This window comes from Phyllobates terribilis, unplaced genomic scaffold (genome assembly GCF_046119375.1).
Source record: "Phyllobates terribilis strain yellow unplaced genomic scaffold, ASM4611937v1 Scaffold_5__5_contigs__length_657084704, whole genome shotgun sequence".
NCBI classification, from domain to species: domain Eukaryota; kingdom Metazoa; phylum Chordata; class Amphibia; order Anura; family Dendrobatidae; genus Phyllobates; species Phyllobates terribilis.
In genome coordinates, this window is record NW_027362765.1 from 295,009,376 (window position 1) to 295,026,201 (window position 16,826).

At 43.0% G+C, this 16,826-nt stretch overlaps 1 protein-coding gene across 1 annotated transcript in view; it reads right to left on the bottom strand.

The window, feature by feature from the left end:
* Positions 1-16,826, bottom strand: part of LOC141273024 (anthrax toxin receptor 1-like) — a 119,527-nt gene that overhangs the window by 9,378 nt on the left and 93,323 nt on the right. Inside the window, exons 10-15 of the mRNA XM_073684340.1 lie at positions 12,939-13,037; positions 8,620-8,689; positions 8,107-8,185; positions 6,841-6,936; positions 6,015-6,053; positions 1,098-1,196 (exon numbers count right to left, since the gene is read on the bottom strand). Of these exons, the coding sequence (XP_073540441.1) occupies positions 1,098-1,196; positions 6,015-6,053; positions 6,841-6,936; positions 8,107-8,185; positions 8,620-8,689; positions 12,939-13,037 (482 nt within the window). The remainder of the gene's footprint in view (positions 1-1,097; positions 1,197-6,014; positions 6,054-6,840; positions 6,937-8,106; positions 8,186-8,619; positions 8,690-12,938; positions 13,038-16,826) is intronic.

A 16,826-nucleotide genomic window follows, 5' to 3' on the forward strand; every position in this document is an offset into this window, starting at 1 on the left:
TTTCTTTTAGGTAACCACTGGCCACCAATGACATGTATTTAACATTTATTGGGGACACAGTAGGGCAATTTAAATAGCAGGATCAGGCTGATGGGAACTACTGCTCCCATCGAGCTGATCCTGCTGGCAGGAGTGGACGGGGGACAGACATAGGCCGATGGGAGTAGTAGTGTCACATCGGCCTATGTCTGCCTGCACGCACAGACACCGCGCACACCCGCACAAACATCGCACAGACACCCCGCACACACACCCCGCACACACACCCCGCACACACACCCCGCATACATCGCACAGACACCGCACACACCCGCACAAACATCGCACACACACCCTGCACACACACCCCGCACACACACCCCGCACACACACTAATCATGACGGGTCTGGGAGGTGAGGCTGACCTGTGCGGCCGTGGGAAAGTTCATGTGAGTTCATGCAGTCAAGCATGAACTCACATGAACCCTCTGAGGGCACCGCGGCGACTTCAAATGAACAGCTGATCGGCATCACCTGATACCTCAGCTGTTCATTTGAAATAACCGGCGGGAAAGCGCAGCACAGAACGGGAAAGCCGGCGGTGAAGTCTTTTCACTGCCGGCTTCCCCGCCCGGGTCCTTCGCTCCTTGGTGCTGCGCTCCCCGCCCGGTCCTAATTTACGATTGGGATTGGAGGTGGCGAGGGGAGCGGAGGATCGGGGTGGGAGGCTGCGGGGAAGCAGTATGGGGCTGTGTGATTGTTTAAAAGCCGCCGGCTTTTAAACAATCAGGAGAATTCTCCCCCGCTGGGATGGCATTCTGATGACAGGCTGGATCGCGCTGCCATCCAACTTGTCATCCTTCACAGACACTGCAGAGCGCAGGCATTATGGGAACTTCCGATTCCGGTATCCGATATTGTAAAAGTATCGGAATTAAGTATCGGAATTCCGATACCGCGAATATCGGCCGATACCCGATATTACAGTATCGGAATGCTCAACACTACTGATGACCATTCCATTCACATGCCCTGGTTATCGCAGGGGGGGTCCCTTACAAATGGGAATGAAAAATATATCTAATGGATTTATAAGCATCAGAATCTATCCATTTTACCTCCATTCTCTTGATACCCCCGACTCCTCTTCCTCCATAATAAGATGCATCCACAGTTGGCCACTTTTTCTTTGGTAGACCATCCTCATCATCAGATTCCTGAATAAATAAGATTTGCGCTCATTAAACATTTTTTTGGAGTATAATCAGGAGGAGAGAATCCAGATGACTGGCACAAATCCCATTAATTTCAATGCTATGTGTATAAATCTGTTTGAAAAGAGCTCCCCTAATGGTGGCTGTGGGTATTCAAAATGTATCCATCACAGTGAATAGAGGCTTTCAACCAGAATAAAGGAAACTATGTTTTATGGGCCGGGTACCAGAACCCGAACTTCCACGGGTCCGCTCATCCCTACTCATCATCACTGTCCCCATTGGGGCTCACAGTCTAAATTGTTCACTAAACAACATAGCCTAGCTTCCAGATAAGTTATTAATGTTTGATTAGCGATCTGGCCTCCAAAAATAAGCAGAAAAGAACGGCAGCTCATTCATCTGAATGAGAATAAACACTGAAACAACACAGTCCCTTAGATCTTTCATGAAAGGGATTGGATCCACACTAGTGGCGTATCCTGACAGACCATCAATGGTTTAGTCCCAGAAAATCCCTTTTGGCTTACATAAGCTGCAGCTATTGATTTAAAGGAAATATTTTGTAAGAGGGTGACCGGGACAGTAATGTGCTTCTCCCTTGATTAGAAAAACGGTTATAATCTGTGTATACTAAAAAGTGTTTTATATTGCATAGAACCTTATAGGCACCTAGGTGCACGGTTAATGTATTGCTATGATATTTGGATGACTCAATGTGTTCCAAAAAATGTATTAGATATAGGGGAAGGATAAGATTAGTACATATGACATAGGTTAAGATTTAGCTATAAGATAGGATTGGGTATAGTACAGTGGTGGGCACAATAAGTTCAGGAAGTAGACAGGTTTAGAACAGAAACAGTTACTGTGTTCAGGAACAGCTCCAGTTTGGAGGGGCAGGGCCAGTTAACAAGAGGAACTGGTTCATGCATAGAGAGTGAGAGATTAGATGGAGAGAGAGCAGTAATTGGAGGACTGAGGGGACGAGGAGCATGGGCTGTTCAGCAGCAAGAGAACATCAGCCATAAACTCGGAGCAGACATTCCTGGAATGTCCAGGCCTACGGTACAAATGAGGCACTGAGAAGCATGCCTCAATATCTTCCTAGGAGAGTAAGTCAGACGGGGAATTGCATAAGGGAGTTGGGACGGGACTCATGGAAGCCGTAGAGCCGGACAGAGAATCCCAGAGGTCAGAGATGACAGAGAGGAAAGGGATAGCTCAGGGCGAGTGAACATTTGACATCAGAATGTGCTGTGATATGGACTTTGAAAACAGAAAAGTTTGTGCCCACTACTGCATGTTTCAATATGATGAAAATGGACAATTAAGTAAACTTCTTTATTATAAAATGAATTTGATGTCATCTAATGTGTGCGGCGGTTCCTGAAGTTGTAGAACCGGAGACAGCAGAGGCCTGACCAAAACGTGAGTGTTACACACCACAAGCACAGGAGAATCGAGACACCGTTTATTTGTAGGGTGCCAGGGTGTAGGAACACAGCAGCCCCTCGCCCATGACTACCGCCTTGTGCAATGTCACCAGCTTTGCTACCCCATCTGAGAGCAGCATGATATAGGGGCATATACCCTGATTCCAGCTACAGTTATATGAAAAATTTTGGGCACCCCTATTAATCTTAAGCTTAATGTTTTATAAAAGTTGGTGTTTTTGCAACAGCTATTTCAGTTTGATATATGTAATAACTGTTGGACACAGTAATGTTTCTGCCTTGAAATGAGGTTTATTGTACTAACAGAAAATGTGCAATCTGCATTCAAACAAAATTTGACAGGTGCATAAGTATGGGCACCCCACCAGAAAAGTGACATTAATATTTAGTAGATCCTCCTTTTGTAAAAATAACAGCCTCTGGTCGCTTCCTGTAGCTTTTAATGAGTTCCTGGATCCTGGATGAAGGTATTTTTGACCATTCCTCTTTACAAAACAATTCCAGTTCAGTTAAGTTTGATGGTCGCCGAGCATGGACAGCCCTCTTCAAATGATCCCACAGATGTTCAATGATATTCAGGTCTGGGGACTGGGATGGCCATTCCAGAACATTGTAATTGTTCCTCTGCATGAATGCCTGAGTAGATTTGGATCATTGTCTTGCTGAAAGATCCATCCCCTGCGTAACTTCAACTTTATCACTGATTCTTGAACATTATTGTCAAGAATCTGCTAATACTGAGTGGAATCCATGCATCCCTCAACTTTAACAAGATTCCCGGTGCCGGCATTGGCCACACAGCCCCAAAGCATGATGGAACCTCCACCAAATTTTACTGTGGGTAGCAAGTGTTTTTCTTGGAATGCTGTGTTTTTTTGCCGCCATGCATAACGCCTTTTTGCATGACCAAACAACTCAATCTTGGTTTCATCAGTCCACAGGACCTTCTTCCAAAAAGAAATTGGCTTCTCCAAATGTGCTTTTGCATACCTCAGCCGACTCTGCTTGTGGCGTGCTTGCAGAAACGGCTTCTTTCGCATCACTCTCCCATACAGCTTCTCCTTGTGCAAAGTGCGTTGTATAATTGACCGATGCACAGTGACACCATCTGCAGCAAGTTGATGCTGCAGCTCTCTGGAGGTGGTCTGAGGATTGTCCTTGACTGATCTCACCATTCTTCTTCTCTGCCTTTCTGATGTTTTTCTTGGCCTGCCACTTCTGGCCTTAACAAGAACTGTGCCTGTGTTCTTCCATTTCCTTACTATGTTCCTCACAGTGGAAACTGACAGGTTAAATCTCTGAGACAGCTTTTTGTATCCTTCCCCTGAACAACTATGTTGAATAATCTTTGTTTTCAGATCATTTGACAGTTGTTTTGAGGAGCCCATGATGCCACTCTTCAGAGGAGATTCAAACAGGAGAACAACTTGCAAGTGGCCACTTTAAGTAGCTTTTCTCATGATTGCATACACCTGGCTATGAAGTTCAAAGCTCAATGAGGTTACAAAACCAAAAAAAAGTGCTTTAGTAAGTCAGTAAAAAGTAGGTAGGAGTATTTAAAACAAGAAAATGATAAGGGTGCCCATACTTATGCACCTGTCAAATTTTGTTTGAATGCAGATTGCACATTTTCTGTTAGTACAATAAACCTCATTTCAAGGCAGAAACATTACTGTGTCCAACAGTTATTACATATATCAAACTGAAATAGCTGTAGCAAAAACACCAATTTTTATAAAACATTAAGCTTAAGATTAATAGGGGTGCCCAAACTTTTTCATATAACTGTATGTGTCAGTTCATGGCTGCTTGCTGAAGTTTTGATAAAATCACAGTTTCATCTGCTGCAGGTCTACCAGTTCTCTGAATGCTGAGCTCTGAGTAACCCAGCCCACATCAATGATTGGCAGATTTCTGCCTATGCACAGTTGTGCTGCCAATCAGTGGTGTTTTCTTACATTCAAAAAATAAAATAAACAGTCAGAGAAGTGTAAACCACAAACAAGACCAAGACAGTTTCTTACTACTTTGTCCTGACTTATTTCTATGAGGACAAGGCCACTTTTTACATATAAGCCTCTAAGGTCCATTCTTTGCCATCATGATACAACAGTTCTTCAGAACATTAGCACATGATACACAGCTCCAGTGCCCATCCCTGTTCTTTCATTCTGCCGGCAGCTGGGAGCCTCTGATAAATACCCTCTTGTGTTCATTACAGAACAGTGAGGAGTGAGGTCTCTAGTGACATTGATTCATATGAATACAGAAACGTTCCACAGATCTTTTATGCAGACTAAAATGCAGAATGAATGTGGGATTTAAAGAAAAAAAAATGAAATGCCACATAATGATAACAGAGAATCAAACTACAGGATAATCATAAAACTTGTGGATCTGCTGATTGTGCATCCTTCTGCTCGGAAGCCCCTTAGATGGCAACTGGAATTAAAGGGGCTTCTCAAGAGAGAAATTAGTATTCTTTATTGGGGTCACAGCAGTTGGACTCCTAAGAACCAGACATCCATGAATTATCCCATCAGTGACTATTGAGTTCAGTAAGTGTCATACTTAGTTTTCCCTGCAGGGGCAGTGCAGCAACAGTTGACAGTTACTAAGGATGATCGGTGATTCTTTGGGACTTTCTTAAAATCAGTGGACTTACTATATCATAATGCAAAATAGCGGCATTCTTGTACCTGGAGTACTTAGTAATGTGTACATACTTACGTAGTGAACTGTGAGGTGTGTGCACAAAGATGATGCAGAAATTGCTATAATATAAATCAAAATACACCCAAAACTATTCATGAAGGGTTTTTGAAGTTCTGATTTTTTTCCACAGTTGTTAAACATTACTAAATCTATGCTCATGCATTAAAACAAAGGGGACATTGTCCAGAGGCTGTGACATTAAAGACATATATAGGAATGAATGAAAGGAAGCCAGTGTATATATAGCTGCAGAATCCAGCTGTATCCTGACAGAAGGGAAGGGGGAAGGTCCAGATAATGTATGGCGCATTTTGTTGGATGGTACATGGGTTACATGCAGGTTAAATAATGATTAACCTCTTACATTCCAGCAGAGGCATTTTAGTGTTTCAAGGGTTTCTGCAGAATTTGTTAGAATATTCACGGATGATATTTTCTTCATGTATTGATGTATTAATGTACAGGGGAGCTATTGCTGGTGAAATTATAAATCATGACAATTCATTGTTTAGTTTTGGAATATGTGGGAAATGTTCTTTAATAAACGGCTACATCACGCTAATATAATAGACAAACAGCCATGCTTAAGAATGACGGTTCTTTTAAGGTAAATAGTACAAAATGCAAGAATATAAAGCTCAGTACTCACTGGTGCAGGAGGAGGAGGTGGTGGTGGCTCTTTAATTACCTGTCAAATAAACCAGACACATATGTCAGTAAAATGCCAGTATTGATTTATGTAGATTATAGATTATCAAATCAACCCCATATTACAGATATTTAGTTCACTTGTGAAATAACAGCATTTGATATTATCTATAACAACAAAGCTGTGAGAAAAAAAATCATGTAGTAATGCTTATCCATGATGGAAAATGTTCTCCTAAAAGACTATAAATTGCCTTAAAGTGGTTCTTCGGTGGGAAAATGGTAGCACCTATCTATTTGATAGGTAATCACTTATTGATTGGTGGTGGTCTAATCTGATCAGCAGAAGAGGGGATTTTCATCCCAGACAGGACACTTTTTCCTGTTGGATTGGAGTGGAAGTGCGCATGCTCAACCGCTGCTCCATTCATTCCCTATGCGGCAGCTGGAAGAAGTGACGCGCAGGGTTGAGCAGCCCCATAAGCAATGATTGAAGCAGCGGTCGAGTATGGGCACTCCTGATCCAATCTAACATGATTAAAGGTGTTTCGTTCTTTCAGTCAGTGCAGGTCCCACCAATTGGATCCCCACCAATCAATAACTTATCATCTATTCTATGGATCCGGGATAACTTGTTTTCACCTGACAATCCTTTTAAATGTTCCAATTCAATGACCTTGAATGATCTTGAATACCAAGAAGAATATTGTTAACTTGCAGAGCATTTCATCATACATTCAATGAGCTTTATTTGCTGAAAACAGAATACTTAAAATAAAAAAGTTGCTTCCGTGTACACAACTAATGACTTCATTATCAATACTTACCACAGTGCAGCAAAGTGGCCAGAACCACCAAAGCAGAGCCAGGAAAAGGAGAAGGAAGAGAATCAGGAGGGCGATGAACAGAATGATTCCAGTGCGCTGTGGAAGAGGGTGCAGGGTGTTATCACAGAGGTAACGGGATGACTGGAGGATTCTGGTCAATTCATTAATTACGGTAAATGTAATAGGGCACATTTCTAAAAGACTAGAGAAGCAATGCAGACACACAAGAGAAATGCTGTTATACAATGTCCACATATACAGTATACAGAATCCACATAATACCTCCATATACTGGTCAAATAATATGTAGGATCCACAATATATAACTCACAGTGCCCATATATTACCAGCATAGAGCACCCACAACACAATAATACATAGCTCCCACATATACCATAATAAGAGATCTGTGGGTTAATCTGTAGCAGGGGTGGTAAAAGGCTTAGGAGTGCTAGTGCCTGGTGGTCCAGAATGGTGAGGTTTTAAATGGTCACAACTTTGGCTGCCTAACATAGGGAAGTATTTAAAGGGGTTTTCTAGGACTATTTATTTTTACTATGGGAATAAAAACTAACAGGTAGGTAGTTGCTACCTACTTGCCTGGTGTGCCTGGCGTCGATCTCTGCTGGCACAGACTAGTCACAGACTGTTCCTGCTGACAACTCAGCTGCTTCTGCTGGTGTCACGTCAACAGAGCAGCAGCTTCTCTTCCACTCTGCTCTGTCAACGGGGCATAATAGTCGATGTCATGCTGACTGACAACCGACTCCCTGCTGCCTTACAGCAGGGAGCTGGCTGTCAATCAGCATATCATCGGCACTCACGCCCTGTCGACACAGCTGCCTGAAAGAGGAAGATCTACTCTGTTGATGTGGAGCAGCTGAATCACTGGCAAGAGAGGTCAATGAATGCTCTGTGTCGGCGCCAGGTAGAACAGGCAGGTAGTAGGCAACTACCTGCCTGTTCGTTTTTTGGCCCATAGTAAAAAAAAATAGTCCTGAATAACCCCTTTAAATGGAGACATCGTTGTCGGTTCAGGAAATAAAGGGGTACACTGATGGTCCAGAGTAGTGTAGGATTTAATGTTATCCTCCATAGAGGGTTTAATTATAATTTTCCAGGTGGTCAAGATCGGCCTAGAAAATGGGGGTTCTAATTTACCACCCCCCACAACCAAATATGTTGGAAGAGAGGGACAAAATTAAGTTTGTGATTAATGTGCAACATTGTTAGTGTATGTGATAAAGGTGCGCCTGTGATACTTACACAATGTGTACTAGTGATGCTCACAGAACTGGAGATAAAGTTGAGGCCCATGTTCATACTGACCTGCAGATACATCACCCTTAAAAAGAAGATGAAGACATTTTCATGTATATAGAGTATTCAGTGCCGTTGTGACTAAATTAGTCATCGTCCTTGCCCACCCTTTGTACTCAGTCTCTGGTAACATATAGAACCCTAATCTATATCCCCCAGCGGTTACATGGTTATCTAGCCCTGAAATAGGGACCATTCATAGAAGGGATCACGGGCATATTTTTGCTCTTCTTGTGCTCCACCATTTTGTTTTTGCCATTCACATTTGCCTACGGTCCATTGTAATTTTGGATTAGATATCAGTCACCCACATTTCAATGTTGGATCTTCCAATATATGACTGTTAAATATTAGACAATGTATTGGCTGAGACCATGACGGAGAAGTGGGCATTTCAGTAGTCTAAAAATGTCTACATATCTGGATGTGTCAACAGGATCATAGTTTTATCATACGTACTGTCCAACTTCATGAATAACCGGAGCAGGACATAGCAGGTAGGTATCTTGTATAACGGACGGCTTCTCATCTGAAAGACACATAAAAGATTGACTTTTCCAAGGTAATATACAGTAAAGTCATCGTCAGGTATGGAAAAAGGCTGCAAAGTAAGAATGCTTTCCAAAATAGAAGTGTTAGTAGTTTTACCAATTAATAAAATGAAAAGTTAATGAACAAAAGTGAAATCTAAATCACATCAAAATTTGGTGTGACTGCCCATTGCTTTCAAAACAGCATCAATTCATCTAGGTCATACGTGTCAAACTGGTTATATTTGGCCCGCAACACCAGAACAGCCACCCCTATGTGGGGTCCATTATGCTGTATGGAGGAGTATGTGGGGCCCATTATTCTGTATGGAGGACTATGGGGAGTGCATTATAATGTATGGAGGACTATGGGGAGTGCATTATACTGTATGGAGGACTATGTGGGGTCCATTATACTGTATGGAGGACTATGTGGGGCCCATTATATTGTATGGAGGACTATGTGGGACCCATTATGCTGTATGGAGGACTATGTGGGACCCATTATACTGTATGGAGGACTATGTGGGACCCATTATGCTGTATGGAGGACTATGTGGGACCCATTATACTGTATGGAGGACTATGTGGGACCCATTATGCTGTATGGAGGACTATGTGGGACCCATTATGCTGTATGGAGGACTATGTGGGACCCATTATACTGTATGGAGGACTATGTGGGGCCCATTATAGTGTATGGAGGACTATGTGGGGCCCATTATACTGTATGGAGGACTATGTGGGGCCCATTATAGTGTATGGAGGACTATGTGGGGCCCATTATACTGTATGGAGGACTATGTGGGACCCATTATGCTGTATGGAGGACTATGTGGGACCCATTATACTGTAAGGAGGACTATGTGGGGCCCATTATTCTGTATGGAGGACTATGTGAGGCCCATTATTCTGTATGGAGGACTATGTGGGGCCTATTATGCTGTATGGTGGACTATGTGGGGCCCATTATACTGTATGGAGGACTATGTGGGGCCCATTATGCTGTATGGAGGACTATGTGGGGCCCATTATACTGTATGGAGGACTATGTGGGGCCCATTATGTTGTATGGAGGACTATGTGGGGCCCATTATACTGTATGGAGGACTATGTGGGGCCCATTATGCTGTATGGAGGATTATGTGGGGCCCATTATACTGTATGGAGGACTATGTGGGGCCCATTATGCTGTATGGAGGACTATGTGGGGCCCATTATACTGTATGGAGGACTATGTGGGGCCCATTATTCTGTATGGAGGACTATGGGGAGTGCATTATAATGTATGGAGGACTATGGGGAGTGCATTATACTGTATGGAGGACTATGTGGGGTCCATTATACTGTATGGAGGACTATGTGGGGCCCATTATATTGTATGGAGGACTATGTGGGACCCATTATGCTGTATGGAGGACTATGTGGGACCCATTATACTGTATGGAGGACTATGTGGGACCCATTATGCTGTATGGAGGACTATGTGGGACCCATTATACTGTATGGAGGACTATGTGGGACCCATTATGCTGTATGGAGGACTATGTGGGACCCATTATGCTGTATGGAGGACTATGTGGGACCCATTATACTGTATGGAGGACTATGTGGGGCCCATTATAGTGTATGGAGGACTATGTGGGGCCCATTATACTGTATGGAGGACTATGTGGGGCCCATTATAGTGTATGGAGGACTATGTGGGGCCCATTATACTGTATGGAGGACTATGTGGGACCCATTATGCTGTATGGAGGACTATGTGGGACCCATTATACTGTAAGGAGGACTATGTGGGGCCCATTATTCTGTATGGAGGACTATGTGAGGCCCATTATTCTGTATGGAGGACTATGTGGGGCCTATTATGCTGTATGGTGGACTATGTGGGGCCCATTATACTGTATGGAGGACTATGTGGGGCCCATTATGCTGTATGGAGGACTATGTGGGGCCCATTATACTGTATGGAGGACTATGTGGGGCCCATTATGTTGTATGGAGGACTATGTGGGGCCCATTATACTGTATGGAGGACTATGTGGGGCCCATTATGCTGTATGGAGGATTATGTGGGGCCCATTATACTGTATGGAGGACTATGTGGGGCCCATTATGCTGTATGGAGGACTATGTGGGGCCCATTATACTGTATGGAGGACTATGTGGGGCCCATTATGTTGTATGGAGGACTATGTGGGGCCCATTATACTGTATGGAGGACTATGTGGGGCCCATTATGCTGTATGGAGGATTATGTGGGGCCCATTATACTGTATGGAGGACTATGTGGGGCCCATTATGCTGTATGGAGGACTATGTGGGGCCCATTATACTTGTATGGAGGACTATGTGGGGCCCATTATGTTGTATGGAGGACTATGTGGGGCCCATTATACTGTATGGAGGACTATGTGGGGCCCATTATGCTGTATGGAGGATTATGTGGGGCCCATTATACTGTATGCAGGACTATGTGGGGCCCATTATACTGTATGGAGAACTATGTGGGGCCCATTATACTGTACGGAGGACTATGTGGGACCCATTATGCTGTATGGAGGACTATGTGGGGTCCATTATACTGTATGGAGGACTATGTGGCACCCATTATGCTGTATGGAGGACTTTGTGGGGCCTATTATGATGTATGGAGGACTATGTGGGGCCCATTATACTGTATGGAGGACTATGTGGGTCCCATTATGCTGTATGGAGGACTATGTGGGACCCATTATACTGTAAGGAGGACTATGTGGGGCCTATTATTCTGTATGGAGGACTATGTGGGGCCCATTATTCTGTATGGAGGACTATGTGGGGCCCATTATACTGTATGGAGGGCTATGTGGGGCCCATTATTCTGTATGTAGTACTATGAGGGGCCCATTATACTGTATACTGGTTGGCCCGCGACTTTGTCCAAGTTTTTTATTTTGGCCCTCTGTGTACAAGAGAACCTAGAGCAGGGATGTCAAACTCAAACACACAGTTTTTCAAGGAACTCGGCAAAGAAGTTGCTTCAAACATCTTGGACTTGCAAATGGACTTGAGAATTTGCTCAGGGTTAATGGTGTCCTCAATGCAGAAAAATACAAGCAGATACTTATCCACTATGGAATACCATCAGAGAGGTGTCCGATTTTTTCCAAATTTATTCAGTAGCAGGACAATGACCCCAAACATACAGCTAATGTTATTAAGAACTATCTTTAGCGTAAAGAAGGATTTGCACAAACCTACATCTGCAGAAGATCTGTGGTTGGTTCTCCAAGATCTTTGGAACAACTTCCCTGCCGAGTTCCTTCAGAAACTGTGGGCAAGTGTACCTAGAGGAATTGATGCTTTGATGCTATTCTGAAGGGCAGTCACACCAAACGTTGATTTAGATTTCTCTTTTGTCCACTCACTTTGTATTTTGTTAATTGATAAAAAATAAACTGTTAACACTTCTATATATGAAAGCATTCCTACTATGCAACAATTTTTCCACACCTGCCTAAAACATTTGTACAGATCTGTACATTTCCATAGAAATTGAATTTTACAATGAATGCATTTATTACAATATTCATATGAAATAATTTGTTAGTTCTGTAACAAAAGGCCCAACCTTCTCTCCTATCTGGTGCTGTCACTTGCATGGAAGCTAGTGAGCAGGCCTATCTCATCAGTGAAATGCTTCCATACAGCAGCATGATAGATATTGCCATCCAGATACCCAGTGTATATACACTGTTATAAACGGTTTCATCCAGTCTCCAGATAAGTATTGCATCCAAAAACCAGATAAAACTGGTGCTTTATGGGGCAAAAGGTAAAATTCCTGGTGGGCTAGGATGGTGAAGTTTGAAGCTTGTGACAGTGGTCCTGGCCTTCACTATCAAAATATCATATGTTAGGGTGAGCGTAATAGCTATATATACCAACGCACCAATGAGGAGTGCTGTGATTCGCCTGATGTGCTACATGATGTCACTAAGACTAACACATCATATACCGGTGGGAAACCAGAAGAGTGGCATGGTACCCGGGCGACAGCAGAAGGACAAGGCAAGTACACAGGAGGAAAGGTACATGATACACAACAAAGTTAGGCCAATCTTCTGACACGTTGTGGATGATTTATCAAAATCAATGCAGTAATACAGTCTGACTGTTCCCATAGTAACCAGCCAATTGGTTGTTATGGTAACAGCTCCACTTTTACCCCGTAATTTTTAGATTTTGTCACCGTGTTCTCACTTATAGTTAAGCTGTCATTGAGCCGAAAGCTGCACAGGACTTGACTGATATCACGGGCACTCTGGAAGCCGTTCCCTCGGACCACCACCTGGAAGGACTCTGAAATGAGAACACACAAAGCAAACATTCATTAGCTGGTTATAGAAAAGAGGGCCTTTCATGGGGCAGCAAGCGGCCCGCAATGATAGTAGAAATGCCAACATCCTATGACCTAGTGCTGAATCATAGTATACTTAGTATCTCATCAGCTGAAATCAAACTGAAGGAAATGCCAGCAGTCTGAGTTGTAAAGAGGGGATTTAATGCAGAGCTGTCACCAAATTTCACAATATAAACTGCATATATCACATAGGTCTCTTAGACCTGATGAGGCTGGTGGTTGTCCTGAGGACATATGTGGTTGTACTGAGGAAGGAGTCAGATGGACTCTGAAACACGTTGACATTAAACCACTTTTTCCTGAGATCTTTTGGATTGTGTCTAAATCAGCAGCACACATCAAAAAATTCACTCTACGCTGGTATCTCTTTGCATATATAGTAAATGGTGGTACTAGAGTTAAGGTCCTCTTCCTCTTTGAAGAGACAATTTGCATATTTCCCAGAGGAGCATTACGGCTTAAAAGTCTCCTCACCGTGACATGCTTAACATGTCACTCTTTGCAAGGAGAAATATTACCCCTTGGATACCGGTCAGACGCCTCTCACCCAGCCAAACCGGATCTCAAACTTTGCACTGACGAGGGGCAGTACACTGAAACACAGGGCCTGCATATTGAGATTCAGGTTCTGGCTTTTATCCTAAGTTATGTGATAAGGCTCGTTGGAGAGTCGATATTGACTATTAGGATTGCTACTTCCTATAGGTGGCCCTAGAGTTCTAGCCCCCTTCTTCTCTGAAGAGTCAATTTGCATATATATTATAGAAACCTAAGAAGTCAGAATCTCCTGTGTAAAACAAATGGTTATGCGTGCACCAAGAGGGGATCCACACATTTATTTGTCAATGGGCCTCCACCAACATTGAACTGGTCCTGTTTAAAAGGTTAAGGGTCAAAATCCAGGAGAAAGGGGTTAGGGCCCTTTCTGAGTTTAGCTGTTGTGTAATCCTTTATGGAAGGTTACCTCAATCTCTGCCCACGTAGCCTGATTGACGGCTCCCCAGTCCCCGAGGAGCCGTCCATGAACCAGTCCTAATCTAAAGTTCGGTAAAGGATTCAAAAGACATGGCTGCTTTCTTCAAAAATAGTGCCATATGTGTCAATGGGTTGTGTATGATATTGCAGCTCAGATCTGTTAAAAGTGAATAGACCTGGGCTGCAATACTAAGCATAACCTAAAGACAGGTGTGGCGCTGTTTTTCCAAGTAAGCAGCCATGCTTTTCTTCTCTTGGACAACAAATATACAGCACAGACCAAAAGTTTGGACACACCTTCTCATTTAAAGATTTTTCTGTATTTTCATGACTATGAAAATTGTACATTCACACTGAAGGCATCAAAACTATGAATTAACACATGTGGAATTATATACTTAACAAAAAAGTGTGAAACAACTGAAAATGTCTTGTATTCTAGGTTCTTCAAAGTAGCCACCTTTTGCTTTGATGACTGCTTTGCACACTCTTGGCATTCTCTTGATGAGCTTCAAGAGGTAGTCACCGGAAATGGTCTTCCAACAATCTTGAAGGAGTTCCCAGAGATGCTTAGCACTTGTGGCCCTTTTGCCTTCACTCTGCCGTCCAGTTCACCCCAAACCATCTCAATTGGGTTCAGGTCTGGTGACTGTGGAGGCCAGGTCATCTGGCGTAGCACCCCATCACTCTCCCTCTTGGTCAAATAGCCCTTACACAGCCTGGAGGTGTGTTTGGGGTCATTGTCCTGTTGAAAAATAAATGATGGTCCAACTAAACGCAAACCGGATGGAATAGCATGCCGCTGCAAGATGCTGTGGTAGCCATGCTGGTTTAGTATGCCTTCAATTTTGAATAAATCCCCAGCAAAGCACCATCACACCTCCTCCTCCATGCTTCACGGTGGGAACCAGGCATGTAGAGTCCATCCGTTCACCTTTTCTGCATCGCACAAAGACACGGTGGTTGGAACCAAAGATCTCAAATTTGGACTCATCAGACCAAAGCACAGATTTCCACTGGTCTAATGTCCATTCCTTGTGTTCTTTAGCCCAAACAAGTCTCTTCTGCTTGTTGCCTGTCCTTAGCAGTGGTTTCCTAGCAGCTATTTTACCATGAAGGCCTGCTGCACAAAGTCTCCTCTTAACAGTTGTTGAAGAGATGTGTCTGCTGCTAGAACTCTGTGTGGCATTGACCTGGTCTCTAATCTGAGCTGCTGTTAACCTGCGATTTCTGAGGCTGGTGACTCGGATACACTTATTCTCAGAAGCAGAGGTGACTCTTGGTCTTCCTTTCCTGGGGCGGTCCTCATGTGAGACAGTTTCTTTGTAGTGCTTGATGGTTTTTGCAACTGCACTTGGGGACACTTTCAAAGTTTGCCCAATTTTTCGCACTGACTGACCTTCATTTCTTAAAGTAATGATGGCCACTCGTTTTTCTTTACTTAGCTGCTTTTTTCTTGCCATAATACAAATTCTAACAGTCTATTCAGTAGGACTATCAGCTGTGTATCCACCAAACTTCTGCACAACACAACTGATGGTCCCAACCCCATTTATAAGGCAAGAAATCCCACTTATTAAACCTGACAGGGCACACCTGTGAAGTGAAAACCATTTCCGGTGACTACCTCTTGAAGCTCATCAAGAGAATGCCAAGAGTGTGCAAAGCAGTCATCAAAGCAAAAGGTGGCTACTTTGAAGAACCTAGAATATTAGACATATTTTCAGTTGTTTCACACTTTTTTGTTAAGTATATAATTCCACATGTGGTAATTCATAGTTTTGATGCCTTCAGTGTGAATGTACAATTTTCATAGTCATGAAAATACAGAAAAATCTTTAAATGAGAAGGTGTGTCCAAACTTTTGGTCTGTACTGTAAGTTGCAGGATTGAAACTTTCTTTGTCTGTACTGGGAGCAGCAGCGGATGATGGACCTGCTATTTACTAACACCACATACTCACTGTAGGAATGTAACCCTCACCACAACTTCCTCCATATAATACAAAGATGCAGATCTGGCATAACAGGAAAATAGTGCAGTCAGCACCAAGAAAAGCAGCCGCTTCTACAAGAGGATGCTGACCATACCTTTCTTCTGATGGTCTGACCACAGGGTATCCAGAACTCATTGCCTGGATTATGAAAACATGCTTCCCTGGCCCCATCCTTGTAGAAAGTATTATATACAGTATGTCTGTAGGAGAGCATATGTCATCAAAGTTCTATGAATATTCCAACATTCGGATGAGTATCTCACTGGACAGAACAGACAGAGAATCTGTTGCCATCACCTGCGGATTGCTGCTGTACAGCTTACAACGTCAGCTTCATATTTTCCACATGACATATCTAGGAATTTCATAGCATCTTAGTTATTAGTTGTAAGTGTAGACAAAGAAGCAACACCCAACTAAATGTTAAGTCACGAGGAATATTTAGTAAAAAAACCAACCTATGCTTTAATTAAATACTTTTTTTTGTCCCTAGGAACATAGATCACTAGTACGTGCAAATATGAGAAACTTTGTAATATATTTTATCAGAGAAATATGCTCCTTTCTCCACTTATGAGCCACTTCTTCCCTTCCCAAACTGATCTTTTAACTCTAAAATCCTGCTCAAATGCATCTTGCTTAAAATAAGATTGACTGCAAGAATAGTGAGGGGTCATGACTAGTGATGAGCGAGCATGCTCGTTACTCGAGATTTATGAGCATGCTCGGGTGTTTCCCAAGTATCTTCAGCGTGCTC